At 39.6% G+C, this 23289-nt stretch overlaps 1 protein-coding gene across 1 annotated transcript in view; it reads left to right on the top strand.

Annotated features, from left to right (window-relative positions):
- The window catches only part of LOC136858528 (regucalcin), a 73454-nt gene that overhangs the window by 42889 nt on the left and 7276 nt on the right, over window positions 1–23289 (top strand). Inside the window, exons 4-5 of the mRNA XM_067138132.2 lie at window positions 1129–1344; window positions 16616–16728. Coding sequence (XP_066994233.2) covers window positions 1129–1344; window positions 16616–16728 — 329 coding nt within the window. The remainder of the gene's footprint in view (window positions 1–1128; window positions 1345–16615; window positions 16729–23289) is intronic.

Below are 23289 nucleotides of genomic sequence, written 5' to 3' on the forward strand. Positions count from 1 at the left end.
GAGCCGAACTGTGTGTGGGTGTGTACATGACACATCTCCTCCTAACCCACTGGAGCAATTTCACCAAACTTGGTACACTTATCAATTAGTATCAGGAGACAAACTGCGTGGGGGTAAGACACCCGTAGCATCCTTATGGGCAGCGGGCGAGGGGGGGTGGTATAAAAATAATCTAGAATAGTATCGAATCCATAATTTTCTTGGTCGCTGAAATGAATAGTGACACTCTAAATTTTTTAAAGTTCATGTTCAGCCCCCTTTGGAGTGAGGGTGAGAGGGGAGTGAGATATAAAAATAATTGAAAACAGTGTTGAATCTACAATTTTCAGGGTCACTGAGATGAATGGTGACAATCCAGATTTTTATCTCTTAGGGGTGGGGGCCGAGAGGGGGACAGTCTCATTGACAGTTGAAATCCTGTACATCATATCTATAGTGCGACAGCTAAATACACATAGTTATCACTTATTAATTTTTGACAGGATCAAATACCTCCCAGTCGATTCGAGCTTCCATAAGGACAAAGTTTTACTCAAAAATTAAATAATCTAAAACTTAAAATCAAACACATCTAAATAATTCTAAAACTACTTAATAGATCATAACATATCAATCTGCAAGTCAAAAAGGAATTCTATAAAAATTCACTTCACACATAACTAACTGGTAATGCAAATCTTAAAAGGTAAATATTCAGAAACTATCCGGGCAATGCTGGGTACTACAGCTAGTAAATAATATTCCTATTGAAAATAGAAGTCCAAAATGCCAATTATCTCTCATACTATTGTAAGTTACTGTATATATATGATTATAAAGAGAGGTGGGCCAGTTCAATGGTAGTACTAGGAAAATATGTTGATATAAGTGACTTATATGATTAAATAAATCTTGGAAAGATCTGCATACGCAAGTACAAGGGGTGAATCAGATGTTCCTAGGATGTATAAGAAATCAATAACATTTTCATGTATACAAATAGAAAGTAAGTGTAGTGATAAGTTTCAAAATATTGATAAATGTACATCTAAATAGACTCAAAATGCTAGTAATTCAAAAAAAAATTATTTCTAAATTTTTCCTTAAATCCAAATGATAACAATATGTAAGTATATTTACTATTTTCAGGTACACTGGGTGCTGAACATGGTCCCGTTGACTTTACTCCCCATAATGGATCTCTGTTCAGCCTCTCGAAAGACAGGAAGGTAACATCTCATGTAACTGGTGTAACATGCAGCAATGGACTGGCTTGGTCACTGGACAACAAAATTATGTACTACATAGATTCTCTCACACTTAAAGTTGAGGCTTTTGATTTTAATGCTGAGAAAGGACAAGCAAGTGAGTAACATACCATCCTTATGGAAACATTATTCTAACCAGTTGTTTTAGTTTTGTTCTTCAGTCTATCAAAACTAATTTATGAATAAATAAAATTTAGAAAATAGCTGGAAAAACTCATATGACAACAGATTATACCAGCAAAAAGAAACAACTTCATTAAATTAGAAAGATGTGTTTTGTTCCTGAAAGAACATCATCAGATGATATCAAACCATACACTTTTTTATAACTCCAGGAAGATCCATGATGTCATTGGAACACGACGTAATGGGAGGTTACAGTAAATATGCCAATGATGATGTATTCCGCGACGTTGCACTCCTAGGTGGACCCGTGAGGAGAGAAGAACCACTCTGAGGAGGACTCCATTAATACAAGTTACAACATTCAAACAATTCAGGATGGCTGCCTAGTTGTACTTCTTCTTAAAACAATAATCATCACCATCAATCATCATTCAAACAATTGTTGTAACAGTGGACACAAGTTTTAATATTAGTTTTACAGTTCTCAATAAAATTAATTAATTCATAAGCATTTGCATGGAAACAGTCCACAGTGGTAAGCCATAAGGAAATTCCCATGTATATCAAGACTATTCAATCCCAGAGCAGGTAAATCCTTAGTGATATGCCACTCGAGAGAATGAGTTACAGATAATGAGGTCGGTAATGCAACCAGCTTGCTTGCATTCCTAAAGGATCAGATAAAAGCCACGTTTCCATTTAAAGAAAATGTTCCCTGGTTCTTGCTGATAATTTTAAACTAGCAGTTGGTGATATATCAAGAATATATGTATAACATTGTTATGGCACTTCTGTACCTCCACCACCAGCGCATGCGGTAGGCGGGGTTGGCATTATATCGAGGTAGTTACTTTAATATTTTCATAACGAATATCTGTTTGTTGCTCATTGTGGGAGATAACAGGGGTTGGTTGTATATTGGGTGGCAATATAAGGGGGGGTGACTGTACAGTCCTGTGCAAATTTATTGGAAAACAACAATAACATACACATTTGACATTCTTTTGCATTTATTCACCTAATACAGCTCAAAGCTAATATGCCCTCCTTTCTGTTTTATAAGTTGCTTTACATGACTTGGCAGACATACCACAAGCCCAGAGCACATATTTTTAAGTTCATCTTCAGGAAACCACACTGTAACCAGAGACTCTTTTCAAGTGTATTTTTGTGAAATAGTCAAGTTTTGGGAGTCTCCTTTTGCTAACAGCCCATTTGGTTTCTATTGGATTAAGGTGAGGGAAGTTCCTTGGCCTCTGTAAGACACAAGTATTGTTCTCGGTGAAGAACTCCTCACTTTTTTAAGTATGGCAAGGAGCCAAATTTTGCTGAAAAATTCCACCATCATCTGAAAACCTCTTCTGCTGCTCATCGACAATTCTTCTTTCCAGTGTTTGGATGTACTGGTCAGATTTCATCATCCTGTCAGCTGGTACGAAGGGCTCTGGTCCATCATGTTTGAAACACCCTCAAAATATCTTCACAGGCTGTTTTATGGTCTGTTGCAAATGTGCTAAAGTTGTTGGCTAACTCTTTGAACCCTCTGTCCCTGTCCCTGCATTTCAAAGTGACTCTACATGACTGCAAAAGAAGTTTCCTGCACATTTTTCCATCACCTCATCAATCACTACTGATCTGCATTTAGGGCAGTCACCCAGGTGGCAGATTCCCTATCTGTTGTTTTCCTAGTCTTTTCTTAATTACTCTAATTGTAAAGAATTTGAGAATTTACTGAACGTCTTCCTTGGTAAATTATTCCAATCACTAATTCCTCTTCCTATAAATGCCTATTTTTACAAATTTGTCCTCTTGAATTCCAACTTTACCTTCACATTATGATCTTTCTTACTTCTAAAAACACTTATTTGCCTATTAATGTCATTCCATGCCATCTCTTCACTGACAGTTAAGAACATACCACTTATGATATAGATATTGATTCCCAAATGAAACCTGAAATATTTGTCCTGAATGAGTAAATTACCAACTAATGAGCCCAAATTGGCAAACTGGGATGAAACGCTGGCAACCAAGAATGAGTTAGCTGGAAAATTTATAATGTCCAATAACGGACCAATTATATCGGAATTACATATCACTTAGTCGAGCAGCTCATCTCCTTTCTTCCAAGTCTTCCCAGCTCAAACTTTGCAACATTTTCGTAACGCTACTCTTTTGTTGGAAATCACCCAGAACAAATTGAACTGCTTTTCTTTGGATTTGTTCCACTTCTCAAATCAGGTAACCCTGGTAAGGGTCCCATACACTAGAACCATACTTTAGTTGGGGTCTTACCAAAGACTTTATGCCCTCTCCTTTACATCCTTACTGCAACCCCTACAACCTTCCTGTTAGGAGGTGTTTCTTTATAGGTTTGCAGGCTTTCCCTGCAGCTGTCAGAATATTAGAAACATTAGAAATGTGCAGATTCACTCCCCATTCCCGATTCGCAAGACACGTCCAGAGCAGTGAACCTGCTTCTTCTGAGGAGAAAATGTTCAACAGTTGGTGTCGTTTTCTTTTTTCTGCCACAGTTTCCCCTTTTCTTTGGTGAAATTGAGCCAGTCTGTTTGTGCCGTTGAATAATTCTATTTATAATGCCTATACGACACCAAATTTAGTTGCTAACTGTCTTTGTGTCATGGAAGTATTCTGAGACAATGCTACAACTGCACTACACTTCATTGTATTCATTGAAGAGAGAGGTATTACTAATCGCATACAGAAACTTCAAAATTCCTCAAAAGTGACATACATCAAAATAAATACACTTTTCACCTGTAATGATGTCCGACTCCATGGCTAAATGGTTAGCATACTGGATTCGATTCCTGGTAGGGTCGGGGATTTTAACCTTAATTGGTTAATCCCAATGGCTCTGGGGCTGGGTGTGTGTGTTTTCTTAAGCATTAGAAATCATCCTAGGTAAGGCCCCATCCTCTCAAACGTGCAGATTGCCTATATGGCGTCAATTCAAAAGTTCTGCACCAGGCCTCTCCGGAGGCCACATGCCATCATTATTATTACCTAAAATGATTGTCATATAGATTTAATAACCTATGAATAATTGTGAAAAAGAATGCATAGAGAGCATGCCAATGATTGGGAAAAAAGAAAGAAGAATCTTGTTCTGATTAATCTGGATGGTACTTCGTTTAAGAAGGGTAACAGAAGGTATGTGGAGATTAATTATCTAGGAATTATGATCATATCTATCACAAGTAGCTACCAGAGTTGAAAGGAGAATGAGAAGACAGAGGGAAGGACAATTAGAAGAATTGCAGTATGGCTTGGGAAATGGAAGATCAACACTAGACCCCCTCTGCAGTAAGAGACCAATGATGGAAAAGCAATGGGAATGAGGAAGAGGAATGGTTATGACATTCCTTAATATGGAAGAAGTCATAAGATAACATTCCCAGAGCGTAAGTATGGAAAGTCATGAAACAGAAAGGATATGGAAAACAAATTAACGAAGATGTGCAAGGAATGTATAACAATTGTTGCAGCAGCATCCAGACCTCTGGGGGAAGGACAGAACATTTCTGAAATGTAACTGGACTAAAACAGGAAAGTGTGCTGTCACCATTGTTGTTCATGATGGTAATGGATGAAACTGTGCAGGATACGAAGGAAAAATATGGGGACAGTGAGTTGAAAGTGATGTTTGCTGATGACATGATGTGGGGGGGGAGCAAATGGAGAGGAAGTCCAAGGTCAACTTATTCTTTCATTCATTTTCCATTCCTTTCTACTTCATGACTTTCCATCCTTTTGTTCTGGGGATGCTATAAAATGACTTTTCCCTATTAAGTACAAGCTGCACAGATCAGGTGCTATTGCTAACAACCCATATTGAGGCATGATTCCAGCACTGCTCAAAAATTTATTATGTAGCTTTCATTGATCCCAAAGCTGCATAATATGCATGGAGTCTGTGGAAAGAAGGTTTAATTTACAAACTCCCTCTAGTAATCCCATGTTTCTTGACAGTATGTCTCATTAACAACAGGGTGAATGACAGATTTTTCAGAATTGTTATAGGTAATAACATATGTATAAGAAGCTCAACAATGGCCTACACAAGGTGCAGTTCTGTCTCCTCTTCTGTTTACTTTTTATATCTCAGACATGCCTGAAACAGTTTCCAGAAAATTTGGATCTGCTGGTGACTGGGCAGTAGTTGCTCAGCACACAAATATAGAAACTCCAGAGAATATACTTATGAAGGACTTGAGCATACATAAACATTATTTTCAATAGATGAAGCTCCAACCAAGCATGAAGAAAAATATTGTAACAAGTTTCCATCTCGGTAATAGAATGGCAAACAGAGACCTTGAAGTGTACTTCAATAACAAACGTCCAGCAAACAGCAGGTGTCCTAAATACACTCAACAGAACTCTGTCTTTTAAACAGCATATTAACAATACTGTTGCCAAGCTCAGGATTAGAAAACTTCAGAAAACTGTGTGGAACAACATGGGGTTCAAGTGCTACAACTCTGCTGCTTGGCCCTTGGACTTGTGTATTCTGCAGCTGAGTATTGTGTGCCTGTTTGGTTAAACAGCCCTTATGTGAAGAAGATTGATATCGAGCTGAATAACTCCAAGCATTTGATCACAGGAACTATAAAGAGCACCCCTCTACAGTGGCTCCTTATCTTAAGCCACATCCCTCCATCATATCTCCACAGAAGCAGTGCTCTTATTTGAGAATAACGTAAGACACTTCACAATCAATAACTGCCCATCCATGAAGATCTCAATGGCATACATGTTGGCAGACTATGTACAAGGCACGCTCCACTTCGACTGGCTGATAACCTCATTGTCAGCAATTTCCACCTGAACAAACATTGGTCCCAGGAATGGCAAATATCTCATCTTCAGAATTACTTGATGTACCTTGCATTACAGAATGTGTTCCTGGTTTTGATCTACCTAGAAGAGCCTGGTCAACACAACCATATACGAACTAAACATGGAGTATGTGGGGACCTACTGTTCATATGGAAGAAAATTTCTTTGCCACAGTGTGAATGTGGTGCTGATAGAGAGTCTGTTCCTTACATCACTCAGGAGTGTTCTATGTATGCTTATGCAGAAGGTCCAAAAGACTTCCTCCCTTTAACACCTCAGGCAACTGAATATATCCAGAGCTTAAGTTCTAAATTGTATTTATTTTATTATGCATGTAATGTATTGAAAAGTCTTATGCTTAATAATACTGACAACAACAACAATGACAACAACAACAACAAACACATATTGAGAGTGTATACAGTATTTGTAATTCATAATTATAATTTCCCCTTATCCAGCTCCAACCAGGTTGGGGCACTGATGGTACGTCTCCACATTCCTCTCCCTTTCCAATATTATTCTTCTGTAATTCTTTTCATTTCCAGATTCCATCTTCTTATGCTGGCCTTGAACAATTCTATCCACTTAGCTCTAGGTCTTCCTTTTCTTCTTCTTCTTCTTCTTCTTCTTCTTCGTTTTGCCTCATGACTGAGGCGCCGTGACTATCATAATATTCAGCCATCTAGCCGATGAACCATACTCCGCCATTCTTCCCTATCTAAAGCTTTCAATGTGGGGGGCCGTTCACCCTGTCAATCCATCATGTTGATACTCTTCCTCGTTGTCTGGTTCCCTGAACTTTGCCCTCAACAATCAACTTTTGAAGACTACCATCTCGGCGCATTATATGTCCAAAGTAGTGTGCGATCCGCTGGAAGACCTTACACGATAGACAAACTTTTATCTGAAGTTGGTTCAGGATTGATGTGTTCGTGCGATGAGCTATCCAAGGAATCCTCAACATTTTCCTCCAGCACCACATTTCAAAGCTTTCTATCTGTTCACGATCACATTTGAGAATGGTCCACGTCTCTGCGCCATACAAGAAAACTGAGAAGACTAGAGATTCAATGAGCTTCTTTTTTGTATTGATGGTGTGTTATTATCTTTATTTCATCTTTGGAACCACCAGAATTGGATAGTAAGGAGCCTAGATATACATACTGATGTACAACTTTACAACCTCCAATCTGTTGGATATGTGGACTGTTGTTGTTCCTGCGATCAACAATCATGACTTTGGTTTTCTGTTGATTTAGGTGTAATCCAATTTAAAGGCTTGCTTCCTCCCTCTTCAGATGATGCTATCAAGGTGGTGTCTTTAGCAAATCTCAAGTTGTTGATCTTGCATCTCCCAACGGAAAATCCTTTGTCCCAGTCATCTAATGCAGTTCTCATTCCATATTCACCATAGAGATTGAAAAGTAACGGTGACAGGATACATCCCTAACGGACTCCAGCCCTTGTACAAAACTTTTGTGACTGTTTGTTTTGAATCTTCACAGTGGCTGTATTTTCCTTATACAAGGACTTGAGGAGATCAATCAAATGGAGTGGCAAACCCATGTCATCTAAAATTTTCCAAAGATGGTTCCATTTGATGGTATTGAAGGCCTTTTGGTAGTCGATAAAGCACAGGTATACCAGAACATTGAATTCTCTAACCTTTTCTATGATTTGTCTTAGGCTTAAGATCTGTTCTTGAGTGCCTTTTCCTTTCATGAATCCAGTCTGGACTTCAGGAATTTGATACTCTAGGAATGCCCGGAGTCTCTTATGCAGGATATGAAGCATAACTTTACTGGCATGTGAAATCAAAGCAATTAAGTGATAATTTCCACATTTTTTCCTCGATCCTTTCTTGTGGATTGGGACAAAGATTGACTGTACCCATTCCTCGGGCCAGTTTCTAGAATTCCATATTGCTTGGCAGATTTTCAACAGCATTTCAATTCCAGCATCGCCTGTAGCTTTCAAGACGTCTGCAGTTATTCCATCAGGTCCACATGCTTTTCCAGTTCTCAACATTTTCAAAGCCATTTCTACTTCATCTCAGAGGATGTTAGGTTCAGGATCTGACTGTTTGTCTATCTTCACTTGGTCTTGTACATTGCATTGTTCACTGTACAGATTCTGGCAGTACAATCTCCATGTTTCTAGAACATTCTCTACCGAGCTCGATAGCTGCAGTCGCTTAAGTGCGGCCAGTATCCAGTATTCGGGAGATAGTAGGTTCGAACCCCACTGTCGGCAGCCCTGAAAATGGTTTTCCGTGGTTTCCCATTTTCACACCAGGCAAATGCTGGAGCTGTACCTTAATTAAGGCCACGGCCGCTTCCTTCCCACTCCTAGCCCTTTCCTGTCCCATCGTCGCCGTAAGACCTATTGTGAATCTATTGAAGTGCGATATGGACCATGAAGCTGATTTTATGTAGACCTATCTGTGTCGGTGCGACGTAAAACAACTAGCAAATAAAAATAAAAAGAACATTCTCTATATCCACAACATCATCACCCTGTGGGTTCTGTACAATCCAGGAATATGGCTTGAATTCTTGAGTGATTATTTTAATTTTGTCAAAAAGATCCTTGCTCTGGTTTTGATTTGCATGGTCTTCAATCTCAGAACAAATGTTACTAACGAAATTATTCTTATCTCTCCTACAAGATGACTGAATCCTTCGATCAAGATCAAACATTTGCTCTCTGTTTTCTTTAGTGTTAATGCCAGATTTTTAAGGCACCTTCTTTCTTCTACTAGCTGAAGGGTCAGGTCAGAGATCCACTGTTGCCTTCTAGTATTTGGTTCTCTAGATTCATTCAAAGAGGACTCTATCCAGTTTTTAGTCACATTCCACAGCCCTTCTGCAGTTGTTACTGGATCCTGTAATATGGAGGCTCTTCGCGCCAATGATTCCTTGAATGACGACATATTAACTACTTGTGGTATCCTGTATGATTTTTTAACTGGTGTTTGAAGTTTTATTCTTATTTCTGTTCTAAGAAGCTGATGATCACTGCCACATACTGTACCTGGACAGGTTTTGGTTTCCATTACAGAAGACCTCCATCTTGAACTGATCAGGATGTAGTCAATCTGATTTTTATATTGACCATCAGGCAAAGTCCATGTGTACATGTATCGGATGTGATGCTTGAAGACTGTGTTAGTTATAGTGAACCTGTTTTGAATTTCAAACTCAAGAAGCCTGTTTCCCTGTTCATTTCTTTCTCCAATTCTATATCTTCCTACCGATGTTCTGACATACTCATCATGTTGTGTTGAACCAATTTTGGCATTGAAGTCTCCCATAACAATAGTTAGTTCTCTGCTTGGAAAAGCTGAAACAGTAGCATTTAGATCTTGATAGAAGCGGTCGATTATTTCATCAGATGCATCCGCTGTTGGGGCATAAACCTGAATGATGTTGACTGAAAGTAGCTTGCATTTGAGACAGTGTTATAATGTGATCATTAACAGGTTTATATTCTTTCACTAGGCCATTCAGTTTGTCGCTGATCACAATTGCAACCCCGTTACTGCTTTTTTCATCATTTCCAGAAAAGTAGACCCAATGATTACCACTTATAAAATGGCCATTGTTTTTCCAGTGAGTTTGACTTAGCCCAACCACTCTTATATTATACCTTTCCATCCCTTGTATTATCAGGAAAAGTTTTCCTGAAGCTAAAAGTCCTCTCACATTCCAAGTAGCCACACTCTGCTTTGTTCTTCCAGTCGCAAATTTTGCATATGCAGGCTAGTTGCCTACATGCACATGCCCAGTAGCACATTTCAAGCTTTGCAGCCTGGAACTGCAAAAGCGTCGGTTGTCAGCCGGGTCGCATGACATATTAGATCCATTTAAAGCAGGTATCATGATGGTGTACATGGGATTAATAGTGTAGTGAGGTCCCTCTCTCTTCCACACCGCAGTACCACAACCGAAAAACCAGTCATTCTGGTGACACTTGACGCTCCCCGCTCTTGACCTATCTCGAGCATGAATTGCTCTGTGCATCAAGTGGATACTGATGGCGCTGCTGCCCGACATCAGGTTTTCAGTGGATTCCAGTGGCATTTCCTCCACTGAGGGACCACCACCCTTCTTCAAGGAGCTCATCCGCCAGAAGCTGTTGACTCCCTGAGGGTGTCAGGTTATTTCTCGCCGTCTAACACTAGGTGTGTACTCTGGCTGTACGGTCTACTCCTTTAGGATTTACAAACAAATCTTTATTGATCATTTTAAATGTAATTATGAAGTGAAAATATGTGTAGAGAAAAGCTAGACAATGGTGTAAACAACAGGAGAAAAAGAAGGGAAATCAGGGGCCAAGATCTTGAACTTGTGGAAAGCTTCCAGAACTTAGAAAGTAGACTGATGGACGAAGCAAGATTGTTGTTTAAAAAGGCCTAACATCTAGGTCATCTAGATCTAGATTGCTAGATTGGATATGGAGATCAATAAAAGGACACAGTAGGGAAATGCATTGTACCAGTGTGTCAGGAACTTTATCTGGAAGGGGGAAGTACCAAGAAAGTGTAAACAGGTGACATATATAAGTTGTATTATTGCCCTACACTGATGTATGCAACAGAGACCTGGACACCAATAAAAAATAAGTATGATAGGAAAGACAAGAAAGAAAAGGGTAAGAAATGAGGATGCCAGGAAGAAAATCAGAGTAGAAAAGCTCTCAAACAGAATGGAGAGAAATAAACTGATTCAGTTCAGTTCATTTATTTAAATTAATTCCAATGAGCCTGCAGTCTCATACAGGGAAATTATACTGGTCATAGTATTCTGGTGGGCACTTACATGTACCTATAACTTCGCTTTAAGAATTAAGACTTTTGTAAGTAATGTATAGGTGGAACATTTAATGTTAATATATTTAAATCTAGATACTGTATTTCAGTTATAGACCTATTTATTACGAATTTAATTTATGTTTGACTTGTAAATTTTCTTTATCAGTAAAGCTTTGGAAAGATACTCAACTGAGCATTTCACTGCATTTGTTTCAAATCCACTTGCAGAAAGGAATACACATAAGTGGTTCAATAAGGAAGGCAACAAAAACTAGTGTTTTTTACTTCTATCAAATTTTGTACCAACCTGAGCAACTAAAAAACTGTTACTTCTCATGGCCATGAAGAAAGAGAAATAGAAGACAGAATACTGGTCATTTTTTAGCTAAAATAGTGTCAAGTCAAAATTTTAATTTCCATTATGAAAAAAATATTGTAAAGTAAAAACCCAATTTGATAGCTGCTCCTATTAACTGAAAGGTACAAAAACAAGGTCTGGAAACTGGCTCATGCCGATTTCAGATTTTGCGTTATGAGATATGGCTACCTTTCCTCATTGTGACCCTCCCCGTTTACAGATATGTAATACATATTCATGGGCTTGAAACTACCGTAATTTTACACCTTCTTTAGGATTTACAAACAAATCTTTCTTGATCCTTGAATTTTAGCACATTTTTCAGAATTATAAGGGACAGTCAAATGAAAACTGAACACCCGCCATAACACACATTCTGCACAAAAGGTTTTTTTTTTGCTACTTGCTTTACGTCGCATCGACAAAGATAGGTCTTATGGCGACGATGGGACAGAGAAGGGCTAGGAGTGGGAAGGAAGCGGCCATGGCCTTAATTAAGGTACAGCCCCAGCATTTGCCTGGTGTGAAAATGGGAAACCACGGAAAACCATCTTCAGGGCTGCCGACAGTGGGATTCGAACCTACTATCTCCCGAATACTGGATACTGGCCGCACTTAAGCGACTGCAGCTATCGAGCTCGGTTGCACAAAAGGTGGCAACACTATTGTTATGTATCGATACTGCCATCGCTGTGGTAGGAGAACTGCATAGTTATTTATTTATTTATCGTATGATGTGCAAAGATAGATTATATAAATAAGTATACAATATATGCACAATATATACAAGCAGAAGCCTATAGTTCCAAATCAAGTCCATTGATCCATTTCAAGGCCTCCTCATTTGCGTTATGAATGTCCTCCAAAGGACCTTGAAATGCTCTCCGTGGACACTCGGCAATTACGTGGTGGATGGTCTGTGAGGTAGCTCCACAATCACACCCAGAAGACTTCTGCCAGCCCCATTTATAAAGCGTATAACCGCATCTTCCTTGATTGACTCTTATCCTGTATAGAGTCCTCCATTGACGTCTGGGTAGATGGAATCCAGGAGGTTGAACATGAGGTAGAGTCACAAGATGTTGATTGGGAACAGAAGACTGCTGTCATTGGTGTAACCAGGCGTTCGTGATGGAGAACCCAGATTCTTCCAGTGTAAGTGCAGTGCGCCAGGGTGGAGATCTAGACTTAAGTCGAGGAGGGGCAGGTTGAGTAATATCCTGGTGAACGGGGAGGTTGGAGTCCTGGCTGGTCTTCTTCCACAGTTTTAGAAGAGCTTCAGACCTTCTTAAGCAAGGTGGAGGAATATTACTGAGTGCAGGCAGCCAGGCCACGTTTGTAGAGTGAATACAACCGGTTATGATGCGCATTGTTTGATTTAGTTGAGCATCAATCTTCGCAGTATGAGCACTGTTCAGCCAAGTTGAAGCGCAGTATTCGGCAACTGAATAGCAAAGAGCTAGAGCAGTAGATCTCAACACTTGGTTGTTTGCGCCCCAAGATGTGCCGGCTAATTTTTGAAGAATATTATTCCGACTTTTAATCTTGGTGGCTGTGTTGTTAATATGATGTTTATATGTTAGGGATCTGTCTAATGTGACACCTAAATATTTTGGGAAGGGACAGTGATGTAAGGATTGATTTCTGAATGTTATTGAAGGCTTGTAGTTGGCAAATTTATTTCTGAGATGAAACACAGATACAACAGTCTTTTGGAGATTTGGACGGAGACACCACTTTTGGAAGTATGTATCTAGCTTTTCTAGATCTGCTGTAAGAATTTGTTCAGCTTCTGGAAAACTTGGTGTTTGCCTAACCAGTAGTATATCATCTGCGTAAATAAATTTCCTGGACTTAGTTGCTGGTAAGTCAGCAGTATAGAGGTTGAAAAGTAAGGGTGCCAGAACAGATCCTTGTGGAAGTCCATCATTCAGTTTGTAGGTTTTGCTTACTGCATCATCCGAGAAGATCTGAAAGTTTCTGTTGCTAATCATATTGCCAATGAGATTTGTAAGCTTGACACAGGGGATGGCAGAGATAAGTTTTAGCAGAACCCCTTCTCGCCAAACAGTATCATAGGCTGCTGATAAGTCTAAGAAGACAGCCATACTAATCTTCCGATTCTCAAATCCATTTTCAATATGAGAGGTCAATGCAAAAATTTGGTCAGCGCAATTTCTTCCAGGTCTGAAGCCAGCTTGTTCTGTGGGAAGGAGATTATTGATGGTTTCTGAGATCCTATTGTATATTAGTCTTTCCAGGAGCTTTAGAGTAACACTTAGCAGTGCAATGGGTCTGTAGCTTTCCACTCTCAGAGGGTCCTTGTTGGGTTTCAAGATCGATATTACTTTGGTCTTCTTGAATAGTGAAGGAAGGTTACCTGTCTCCAAAATATTGGAGAAGAATTTGGTGAGCCAAGTGATTGTTGCAGGTCCAAGATGTTGCAGGAATTCAGGATAGATGCCGTCTATACCTGCTGCTTTCCTGGATTTTATGTTCTTGATGCCTTCTAGGGTTTCCTCTCTTGTGAAAGGACAAGAGAATTGGGATGATTGTTGTTTTTCTAATTGCTTTTTATGTTTCAGTGCTGACCGGATTTCCCTTACAACTTGTTTATCTCTATTGATCTTTGAGATAGAGATCATGTGTTTGGCTAGATCATTAATGTTAACACTCAGCTTCTGCCTGCCAGCTGGCTTTGATGAGTCAAGCTTTCTAATGAGAGACCAGGCCTTTCTACTTGAGTGGGTAAAATCAAGAGATGACACAGTGTCGTTCCAAATTTGTTTTCTATTGTCATTCAGTGATTGAATAAGTTTTGTGGCTGTTTCATTGTTGCCATTTTCCTCAAATTCCTTAAGAAGGCTCTCGCTCTCTGCAGTCCATCCAGGAATATATTGTTTACGGCATCCTCTTGGAATGCAGCGCCAAGCAGCACCTTTTATAACTCCAACAAATCTGTCATAGTTATTAAAGGTTGGCTTAATCCATCTTATATTTGCATCAGTTTGTTCTTTAAATTTTTTCCAATTAGCTTTTTTAAAGTTCCATCTAGGTTTCGGATAAGATCGAATGACAGGAATATACATGCCAATTTGGAGTATGACAGGCCGGTGTTGACTATGAGGGAAACTGTTGAGAACTGAGCGAAGTATCTGGTTTGGAGAGTTTGGGGATTGGGTTATGAAGGAAAGATCTGGAGTGTATTCCTTACCCCATCGGGCGGAGAAGAAGGTTCCTTTTTCTTTAGCATCATAGATTAGTTTAAGATTTTCCATATCCATCCAGTCAACAATTGCCTCCCCATTTAGATCATTTTGTTGATAGCCCCAACATGTGTGATGACTGTTGAAGTCTCCTATGATTACGGTTGGGTGTTGTAAGGATGGTAGAAGAGGAGTGGGCCACATTGTGTTTGGTGGCTTATATACATTCATTATTGTTAGATTATTGATTTTAATTGTGACAGTGAAAATGTCATCACTTGAGCTACAGTCGACTACTACGTAGTTAGTAATATTGTTTCTCACATAGGTAGCTAAGCCATACATCTCGTGATTATTGTGAGCCACTAACTTGAAGCCTGAGATCTTGCCTCTTGTTCTTAGTTGCATTTCATTGGCTGTATGAGTTTCTTGTAGCGCAATGACATCAATCTGTTGACCTTTCAGAATTTTAGCTAGACACCCGTATTTTGCTCTGCTGATGCCTTCGATGTTAAGATGGCATATTCAAATTGAAGGTCCGATTTTTTGGCTATAGGCTTCCGGGTCCTGATAAGGACCGATTTCTTCATTACTCTGTGCATTATGACCGAGAGGTCTTTTCAGACAGTTCGATCGCATCTCTTCGCCGTTGCTTTCTTAGCACGACCCGGGGGACACGTGTAGGGTAATTTAAGGTTTCACCTACGGACGTAAAGCAACGCTCGTCCCCCACTGCATAGTGACAACTCACAAGTGCATGCAGCTGTTGGGTTATGTCTTTATTGGTGCGCGGACTGATCTAGTGTGTTTGTCCAGCTGTAGAAATCCAGGCAAGCAAAGAAGAGCAGAGAAGTGTGGTTTGTTTTCTGGTGCCTGAGGGTGCTGGAGTATGCCAAACTCATTGTCACATGTCTGCTGTGTATGGCAAACCCTGCATGTCCATGCCGAGTGGCATTGGAAATTCCGAGAAGGGCGCACATCAACTGCGAGATGATTACTCCCGACGTGATAGAGCGGACTGATGGTCTTATCTGGGAAAAATGATGAATCACATTGGAAGAAATTCGGGTTTAGGTCGGCATTAGCCATGGCTTGCATGCCATTATCAAAGATCACTTGCATTTCTGCAGAATTTGTGTACAGTGGGTTCCACATCAACTGATGGAGGGATAAAAGATTGACAGAATGGCATCATCTGCAGCAATACCACAACGAAGAGTATGCATTTCTGTCCCATATCGCCACAAGGGACAAAACGTGGTGCCACCATTTTGAGCCCAAGAGCAATTGGTAAAGCCAACAATGGAAACATTGCAATTCTCCCCCATCAAAGAAATCCAAAGCTGTTCACACAAGTTCTGGTAAAGTCATGATGACCTCCTTCTTTGACTGCAGGCCCTCTATTTGTCGACTTCCTTGAGTGTGGAACCACAATCAAAGTGCAGCGCTAAGAAGATACTTTGCAGAAATTGTGACACACCATAAAGTAAAAACTCCCTAGAATGCTGCTGGACGGAGTCATCCTGTTGCACGATAATGCTCGCCTCCATACTTCCAATCTAGCGAAGGCTACATTTCAGCGATTTGGTTGGGAAACACTTCAACATCCTCTGTAAAGCCCAGACATTTCACCTTATGATTTGTACATTTTTGGTCACCTGAAGAAAGGCATTTGTGGATGTCGATTTCATTTGGACGCGGAAGTGCAAGAGTGGGCGTGGTTGTGGATCCATCAGCAATCTACCTCTTTCTATAAAACTAGAATTGATCATCTTGTCTCCCAGTGGGATAATGTATTAACACTTTTGGTAATTAATTTTGAATAAAACTATTCCATGGTCACATTGTAGTGGGTGTTCGGTTTTCATTTGACTGCCCCTTATATTATACAGGTACATACTATGGCAGTTTCCCCATACCTTTCCTTTAAGTAATTAGCAAGTAAATAAACTGTATCTTACATTAATGTTTTATCTAGAGAATCATTCTTTCTTCACAGTCAACCGACGTACAGCATTTGACTTCAAAGCAAACGGCGTTAAAGGATTTCCTGATGGAATGACAATTGATACTCAGGGGAACCTGTGGGTTGCTTGTTTTGATGGTAGCCAGGTTAGTACATTACTCTAGTAAGTGGATACTGTTTGTGGCCTGTGACTGTAATTTACTTTGCTGCAGTGTAGTTCTTGGTAGTGATACTTAATCAAGATTGCTGCTATTTCTTTGTAACAAAAGATTTAACAAATAAAATGTCGATGGGCCTGTCATTTTAAATTAACAATTGTTCATCAAGATAATAATCCATGTATATGGACCATGCTGAATATTTTGTGTACATATGTGTGAATGACCTGCATTATCAGGAACGTATCAGGCAGAAGAAGAAGAAGAAGAAATGTGTGTTGTTTGCAACCATGTTTGTGGTCATAGCTTTTTAAGATGTTTGTATTAAGACAATTTTAATGACACTATGTCGTTCTTTAGACTATCTTGCCATGAATTGCTGAAGATGGCCATTGGCTGAAACTAGTCCTAGTAAGAAAATAAAAAAAGTATTGTACTGATTAGATGGAAATTTGATTGATCCACCTTTTTTCAATACATAATATGTTGTTAATATGATCACAACATTTTTTATTCAGTACCGGTTTCGGTGTCTATGGACACCATCATCAGATGAAACAGGTCATATGAACACAGATATACAAGTATGTAGTACATATAATAGACCCTTAGTAATAAGTGACATTAATAAGATGAAGTAAAAAATACAATGCTTAAAAGAATATAAATAAGTTACAGTATGTGCTTGTTGGTCAAGGTATAAAATGAAAGTGAAGATATTAACAAATGTTTAAAGACTTGATCACTCTGGAATGGTTAAAAAGTCTCAAGCATAGCACTGCTAAACATTAGGTAAAAATAAAACATGGACAACCAAAAACTGACGTAGTATGCAGCCCTTCCACAGAATGTTGATAGTAAAGTAACATAAGTAAGTTTGATGGTGGCTTGTAACATCAAGTCATAAAATGAGGCAAAGAGGAAGTAGATATAATGCCAGAAAGTTCTCGATCCAATTCAGAACCTGAAGTATGAATAGAAAGTTAAGAGTCAAAATGAGATATTGGAAATAGGGCAAAACACTATAAAGTTAAGTAGGAGACTCACCACGAATGGCCTGATGTATGCGTGGAGAGTGGCAAGGAGCAAGTGCTAGAGTTTGCCAGAAGCATACAACATCGTTAAGGGGGGGAAAGGGGTGGGTCAGGAAGGGGGAGAGAAGGGGTGATGGATGGGGCGGAGTCAGGTGGGGATGGTAGGGGAGGATAATGTGATAACGTGTGACGTATAATCTGAAAAATCAAGAGTTTTTAGGGAGTTTAAGACTGTTGAGAACTGAAATAAGAGAATCAAATAAAAATCTGGGCTTTTCAGAAATGTTGTTCAAGTTGAGATTAGGATTGAAGTATTGGTCTAAATGTATGTAACAGGCTTCTGTGATATCTAGTAGGGGACCTTTGCTCAACGTGTCTAATATTGTTAAATCTTGATCTAATCCATTAAATCTGTGTTTATAATCTTGTATGTGCTGACCAACTGCAGAAAATCTATTGTATTTAATTGCATCGAGATGTTTGGCATATCTAATCTTGAAGCTCCTGCCAGCTTGTCCTATATACGAACTGTTACAGTCGCTGCACTGAAATCTGTAAACTCCTGACTTAGTAAAAGGGTCCGATTTGTTGACCAAGTTGGAATTGTTGAGAATATCCATATTTCTGTTGTTGGTGCGGAAAGCAATATTGACGTTATATTTCTCGAATAGGTTGGTAACGCTGTAGATATTTTGATTGAATGTAAAAGTTGAGAATAACTTAAGCCTGGGATTATCTTTTATTAAGTTAGATTTAGAGTGATGTCTGAATTTGTTGATAATACGTTCAATGAAATTTTTATTATAACCATTAAACCTGGCTATCGCACGTATAATATTAAGTTCTTCATTTAGGTCTGCTTTCAACATTGGAATTTTGAACGCGCGATCCACTAAGCTATTGTAAGTAGCACATTTGTGGGAATAGGGATGCATGGAATCTTGTTTTATTGTTGAGGCTGTATGGGTAGGTTTTCTGTATATTTTATAAGAGAATGAAGAAGGCAGTCTGGCGATCACTATATGTAAAAAGTTGATGGAAGCATTAGTTTCTGAATTCAATGTGAATTCGATATTAGGGTCTATGTTGTTGTGGTTGGAGAGGGTATTCAGTGCATCGACAGAACGCTCATTGATGATGACAAACGTGTCATCTACAAATCTGGCCCAGAACTTAATATTGCTAAACTTATCATTCCTTTCAGTTTCATTGTGTTCCAGAAAGCCTAAGTATATTTCTGCTAAGATGCCAGAGGCCGGTGATCCCATAGCCAGCCATTTTGCTTATAAATAACTTTGTCAGATGTAAAATAATTATTATCCAGTAATAATTTTAAAACAGACATAAAATCAGAGATTTCAAGTTTACTCAATTGAGGATTAGAATTCAGATTATTCTCAATGATGAAAAAAAAGTTTGCCTGTTTTTATGCTTGGATACACGTTAATGATTTCGAAAGAATGTAGTGTGTGGTGCGGTTGCAAGTTAAATTTATCTAGTTTCTTAATAAGCTCTGCAGTATTTTTAATGGATTTTTGAGCAGCAAAAGTGAAATGTTTTTTAAGAAACTGTTGAATAAACTGAGCAAGTTTGTATAAAGGGCTTGGCCTATAATTTATTATAGGGCGTATGGGAACACCGGCCTTGTGGATCTTTGATAGTGCTTTCGCCTTTGTTATCAAATGAAAACAAGGGTGACAGAATTGTGAAGGACTTTGGTAGTGGAAAGGATAGAACTCAACTGTGAAATGTTAACTAATGTTCCGGGCGAGTTTGCAAAACCTTCTTGGTTAACATGCTGACAAAGACGTTTATGAAGGATCCTTTCAATAGTCTTTCTAAGGATAAAGCAGATACAAAGAGGCCTCCAATTAAATGGATCACTGATGTCACCATTCTTATAAATATGTACTGTCCAGCAGTCTAGAGGCTATCATCACTGTTATTTCAAAGCAGACATCGTCTTTAACAGATCTCACGAGGACGTGGTCAGGACATGGTGCTGAGTCGAGAGCAATACCCACAGCTGCAGCTGCTACTTTGCTTTTGGTTAATGTGATGTTATGGGTTTCATTATTAAGTTCCCTGTCAGCATCCAATAGCGGTCTTTCATGCTTATTCAGCTCAGAGAATTGTTGGGAATAATGGTGGTAGAGATTGTTCTTATTTATTCTGCAAGTCTCTCTGGAGGTACCCAGTACTGTCCTAAAAGCTTTCCTCTGTAAATTCTTCTTCTTCTTCTTTTCTTCTTAGCACTTATCCCACTTTGCCACAGGGTCTGTTATTTTGTATGGCAGTTGAAAGTTCTTTCGATAAAGGATATTACAAGGAGATATATTAGTGTTTCTCACATCTTTCAGTTAATCAAACCACTGCTTCTTAGGTCGCCCATGGGGCCGATGTCCATCCGGGTTGAGGCGCAGGGTTCTCATGGTGACTGGTGTCCTCTGACTTTCATAGTGTGATACAGCAGGTGGATTGCTCTATAATTCACACACTTGCTGACATCACCCTTCCTTTTCCAAATAGAAACTGTGGTACTGGTGGTCAAGATCCAGGGAACTGTACCTTCTTCCACAATCCAGTTGAACAAAGATGTCAGAAGTTCAGCACGACACTGACTAAGTATCTTCAACATTTCCACTGGTATGTCATGAGGACCAGTTACCTTCCCGTTCTTCGTTTTGTTGATTGCCAGTTGGACCTCTTCTACAGAGACCACTGGAGCCAGTCCAGGGAGACATTCTTACCCTTGAACTGGTGGGTAGGGGAGTTCTTCATCGCCACTGAGAAGTATCTGATCCATCGATTCAGGATTGCGGTGGGATCTCGGAGGACTTGGTGGTCTTCATCCATGAAATTCATGATATGTCCAATGTCTTGGGATGAGTAATGCCGGGATCTGGCAAGATGAAATATCTTGTTTGTTCCCTTGTCCTTCTCCAGTTACTCACACAGTTCTGCATAGTGCTGGGCCTTGGCTACTGCAACTCCTCATTTTGTTGCAGACTTGCGGTTTTCACACTGCTGGTGATCAGTACCTAGGGGAAAGGCCTGCCAGGTCTTGAAGGCCAGCTTCTTCACTATGATTGCAATCTGCACTTCCTCATTCTACCACCAGACCTGTTTGTCACTGAATTGCCTACCACACTTGGTTTTCTCCACAGTTTCAGCAGTGACGGCATGGACACGGTCAATACCGGTCCAGATCTTCTCTACCGGTTGGTTAGGATCTATGGTTAGTTGTCCCAAGGGCCTTTACCAACTCACATTGTGTTCAGACAGCTTCCACCACTTAATGAATTCAATGCCAGTTGTGTGGCACCTCTTCTTCCAAACGAGGTCAAGGCTGAGGTCTAAAACAAGCAAGTAGTGTTGAAGAGCAACTTTGTCTGATGGAATAATTACCTAGACATTCATCATCAACTTGAGATCGTTTCGCCGGAGAAGCCTGTAGTAGATTTGAGATGTTCGCCCACCACTATAATACAGGGTGATTCGGCTAAGTTGTCCACCTCAAATACCTTCTGATCCGTTAAAGATATAGACATTTTGTTTCCAAATTCTTAAAATGTATGAAGGGGCTCATAAAATGCTGTCCTATTCCTCTCGATAACGTACATAATTACCGAGAAACTGGTAGTAACTTTGCTTTTTTTAAATGGGACTACACTAATTTCACACAATAGAACAATTAAGAATCCAACAAGCACTTTTTGGGGATCACAAAGGGTTTCTTATGTGTGGGTATTAGACAGAAAGCGATGTGCCACTGTGATATCCAGTTTACTGTCCTCCTGCATGACTCACGCTTTGTTGATAAACACACATAGAGAACGTATTCCATACATAGCACATTGTGATGGTATGTGATTTGTCAAAATGTCTGATGGTCAGCCACATGCACTTATTACAATTTCACTGTGTTATCTGGTCTTTTTCTGATTCAATGGCAATGAAACAAAAGCTTTGTAACTCAGAAATGCTGTAGGCCTACACCATACTGTTTTTTCTCCAGCCCCCTTCGAGATAATGGCGAGGGGTGTGTGTTTGTCAATAAGGTGTGAGTCAAGCATGAGAACTACATGCCTGACGTCTAGGTGAGTGGCATATCTCTTTTTTTGTCCAATGCCTGCACATTCAAAACCCTTTAGTATCTCCAAAAGTACTCATCAGATTTGCAAAATAAGCACATTGCTGAATTTGTCGTTCGATTCTTAATTGTTCTATTGCTTGAAATTAGTATAGTCCCATTAAAAACAAAGTTTTCTCAGTTTCTCGGAAATTATGTATGTGATTGAGAGGAATAGGTCAGTATTTTATGAGCCCCTTTATACAATTTAAGAATTTGGAAACAAAATGTCTACATCTTTAATGGATCAGAAGATATTTGAGGTGGACAACTTAGCTGAAACACCCTACATATGATTATATTATTAGATAGGCTGGCCATTTCTTAAAAGAGGTGTTGGCAATAATGAGATCATGTGCTTCTGCACAGTCAAGGATACAACAGCCATCATTGTTACGATTGTGAAAGCCTTCTCTACCATGACACTGAGTGTGCTCATCTCTAGCTGATCCCACATGGCATTAAGATCTCCGCCAATAAACACATGTTCATCCTCAGTAAACGATCGTAGATGGGTGTCAACACTCTTCCAAAACTATCTTTCTTGTCCTTTGGGCATTCTGCCTATGGTAAATAGCATGAGACAACGTGGATGGTAGTGTTGTTGGAGTCAATTTTAATGGATAGCAGCTGGTCACTGTCCTGAAACTTCTCACATACAGCCACTGAGACACCGTTTTGATTTGACCTTTGGCTATGGTAGTAGATTGTGTATCTGCCTCCGAAGTCCTTGGTCTCAGCCTCTGTCCTCTTCGTTTCTTGTACACAGGTGATGTTGATGTGCTGACTCTTCAGTACAGTTGCAAGTACATGGTTGTGACCTGTGAGCATACCGATGTTAGTAGTCACCAGATGTAGCTGTTGCTGGACTAGCTTCTTTAGCCTGCTGTGTCCTCAAGCAGGTATATCTCGCATATTTCCCCACATCATTCAGGTGAAGACAATGCACATCACTTCTGGGGTATGCCCTAGCATTTATCCTCATAGCTAAGTTTTGAAATGGCATGATCAGTTGATGCAATGAAATTTTTTTTCCAACTGATGTGTTGCTCCCCCGTCATTGGAAATGAAATGGAAGGCTGCCCCTAACCTGGAATACAAACACTGCTTGATTGATTCTTGTGGCATTTCCTCCACTAAAGGGAATCATCTGCCCTAAGCCATTGGTTCCCTTAAGATGTTAGGTAATGTATTGCCACCCAACCCTTGGTGTTGAATTGCTGACTGTGCGGTCAACTCTTATTACTGAAGCAGGAAGACCTGGCCAGACAGTATAAAGAAATTTTGTTGGTACTGGTATATCATGCACAAATTCTGTCTGTCCCTTTTTGATGCTCACTCGGGATTGCTGGAGGTTTGATGTCCCCTTTGGGTGTTGACTTG

Source organism: Anabrus simplex, chromosome 1 (assembly GCF_040414725.1).
Source record: "Anabrus simplex isolate iqAnaSimp1 chromosome 1, ASM4041472v1, whole genome shotgun sequence".
Classification (NCBI taxonomy): domain Eukaryota; kingdom Metazoa; phylum Arthropoda; class Insecta; order Orthoptera; family Tettigoniidae; genus Anabrus; species Anabrus simplex.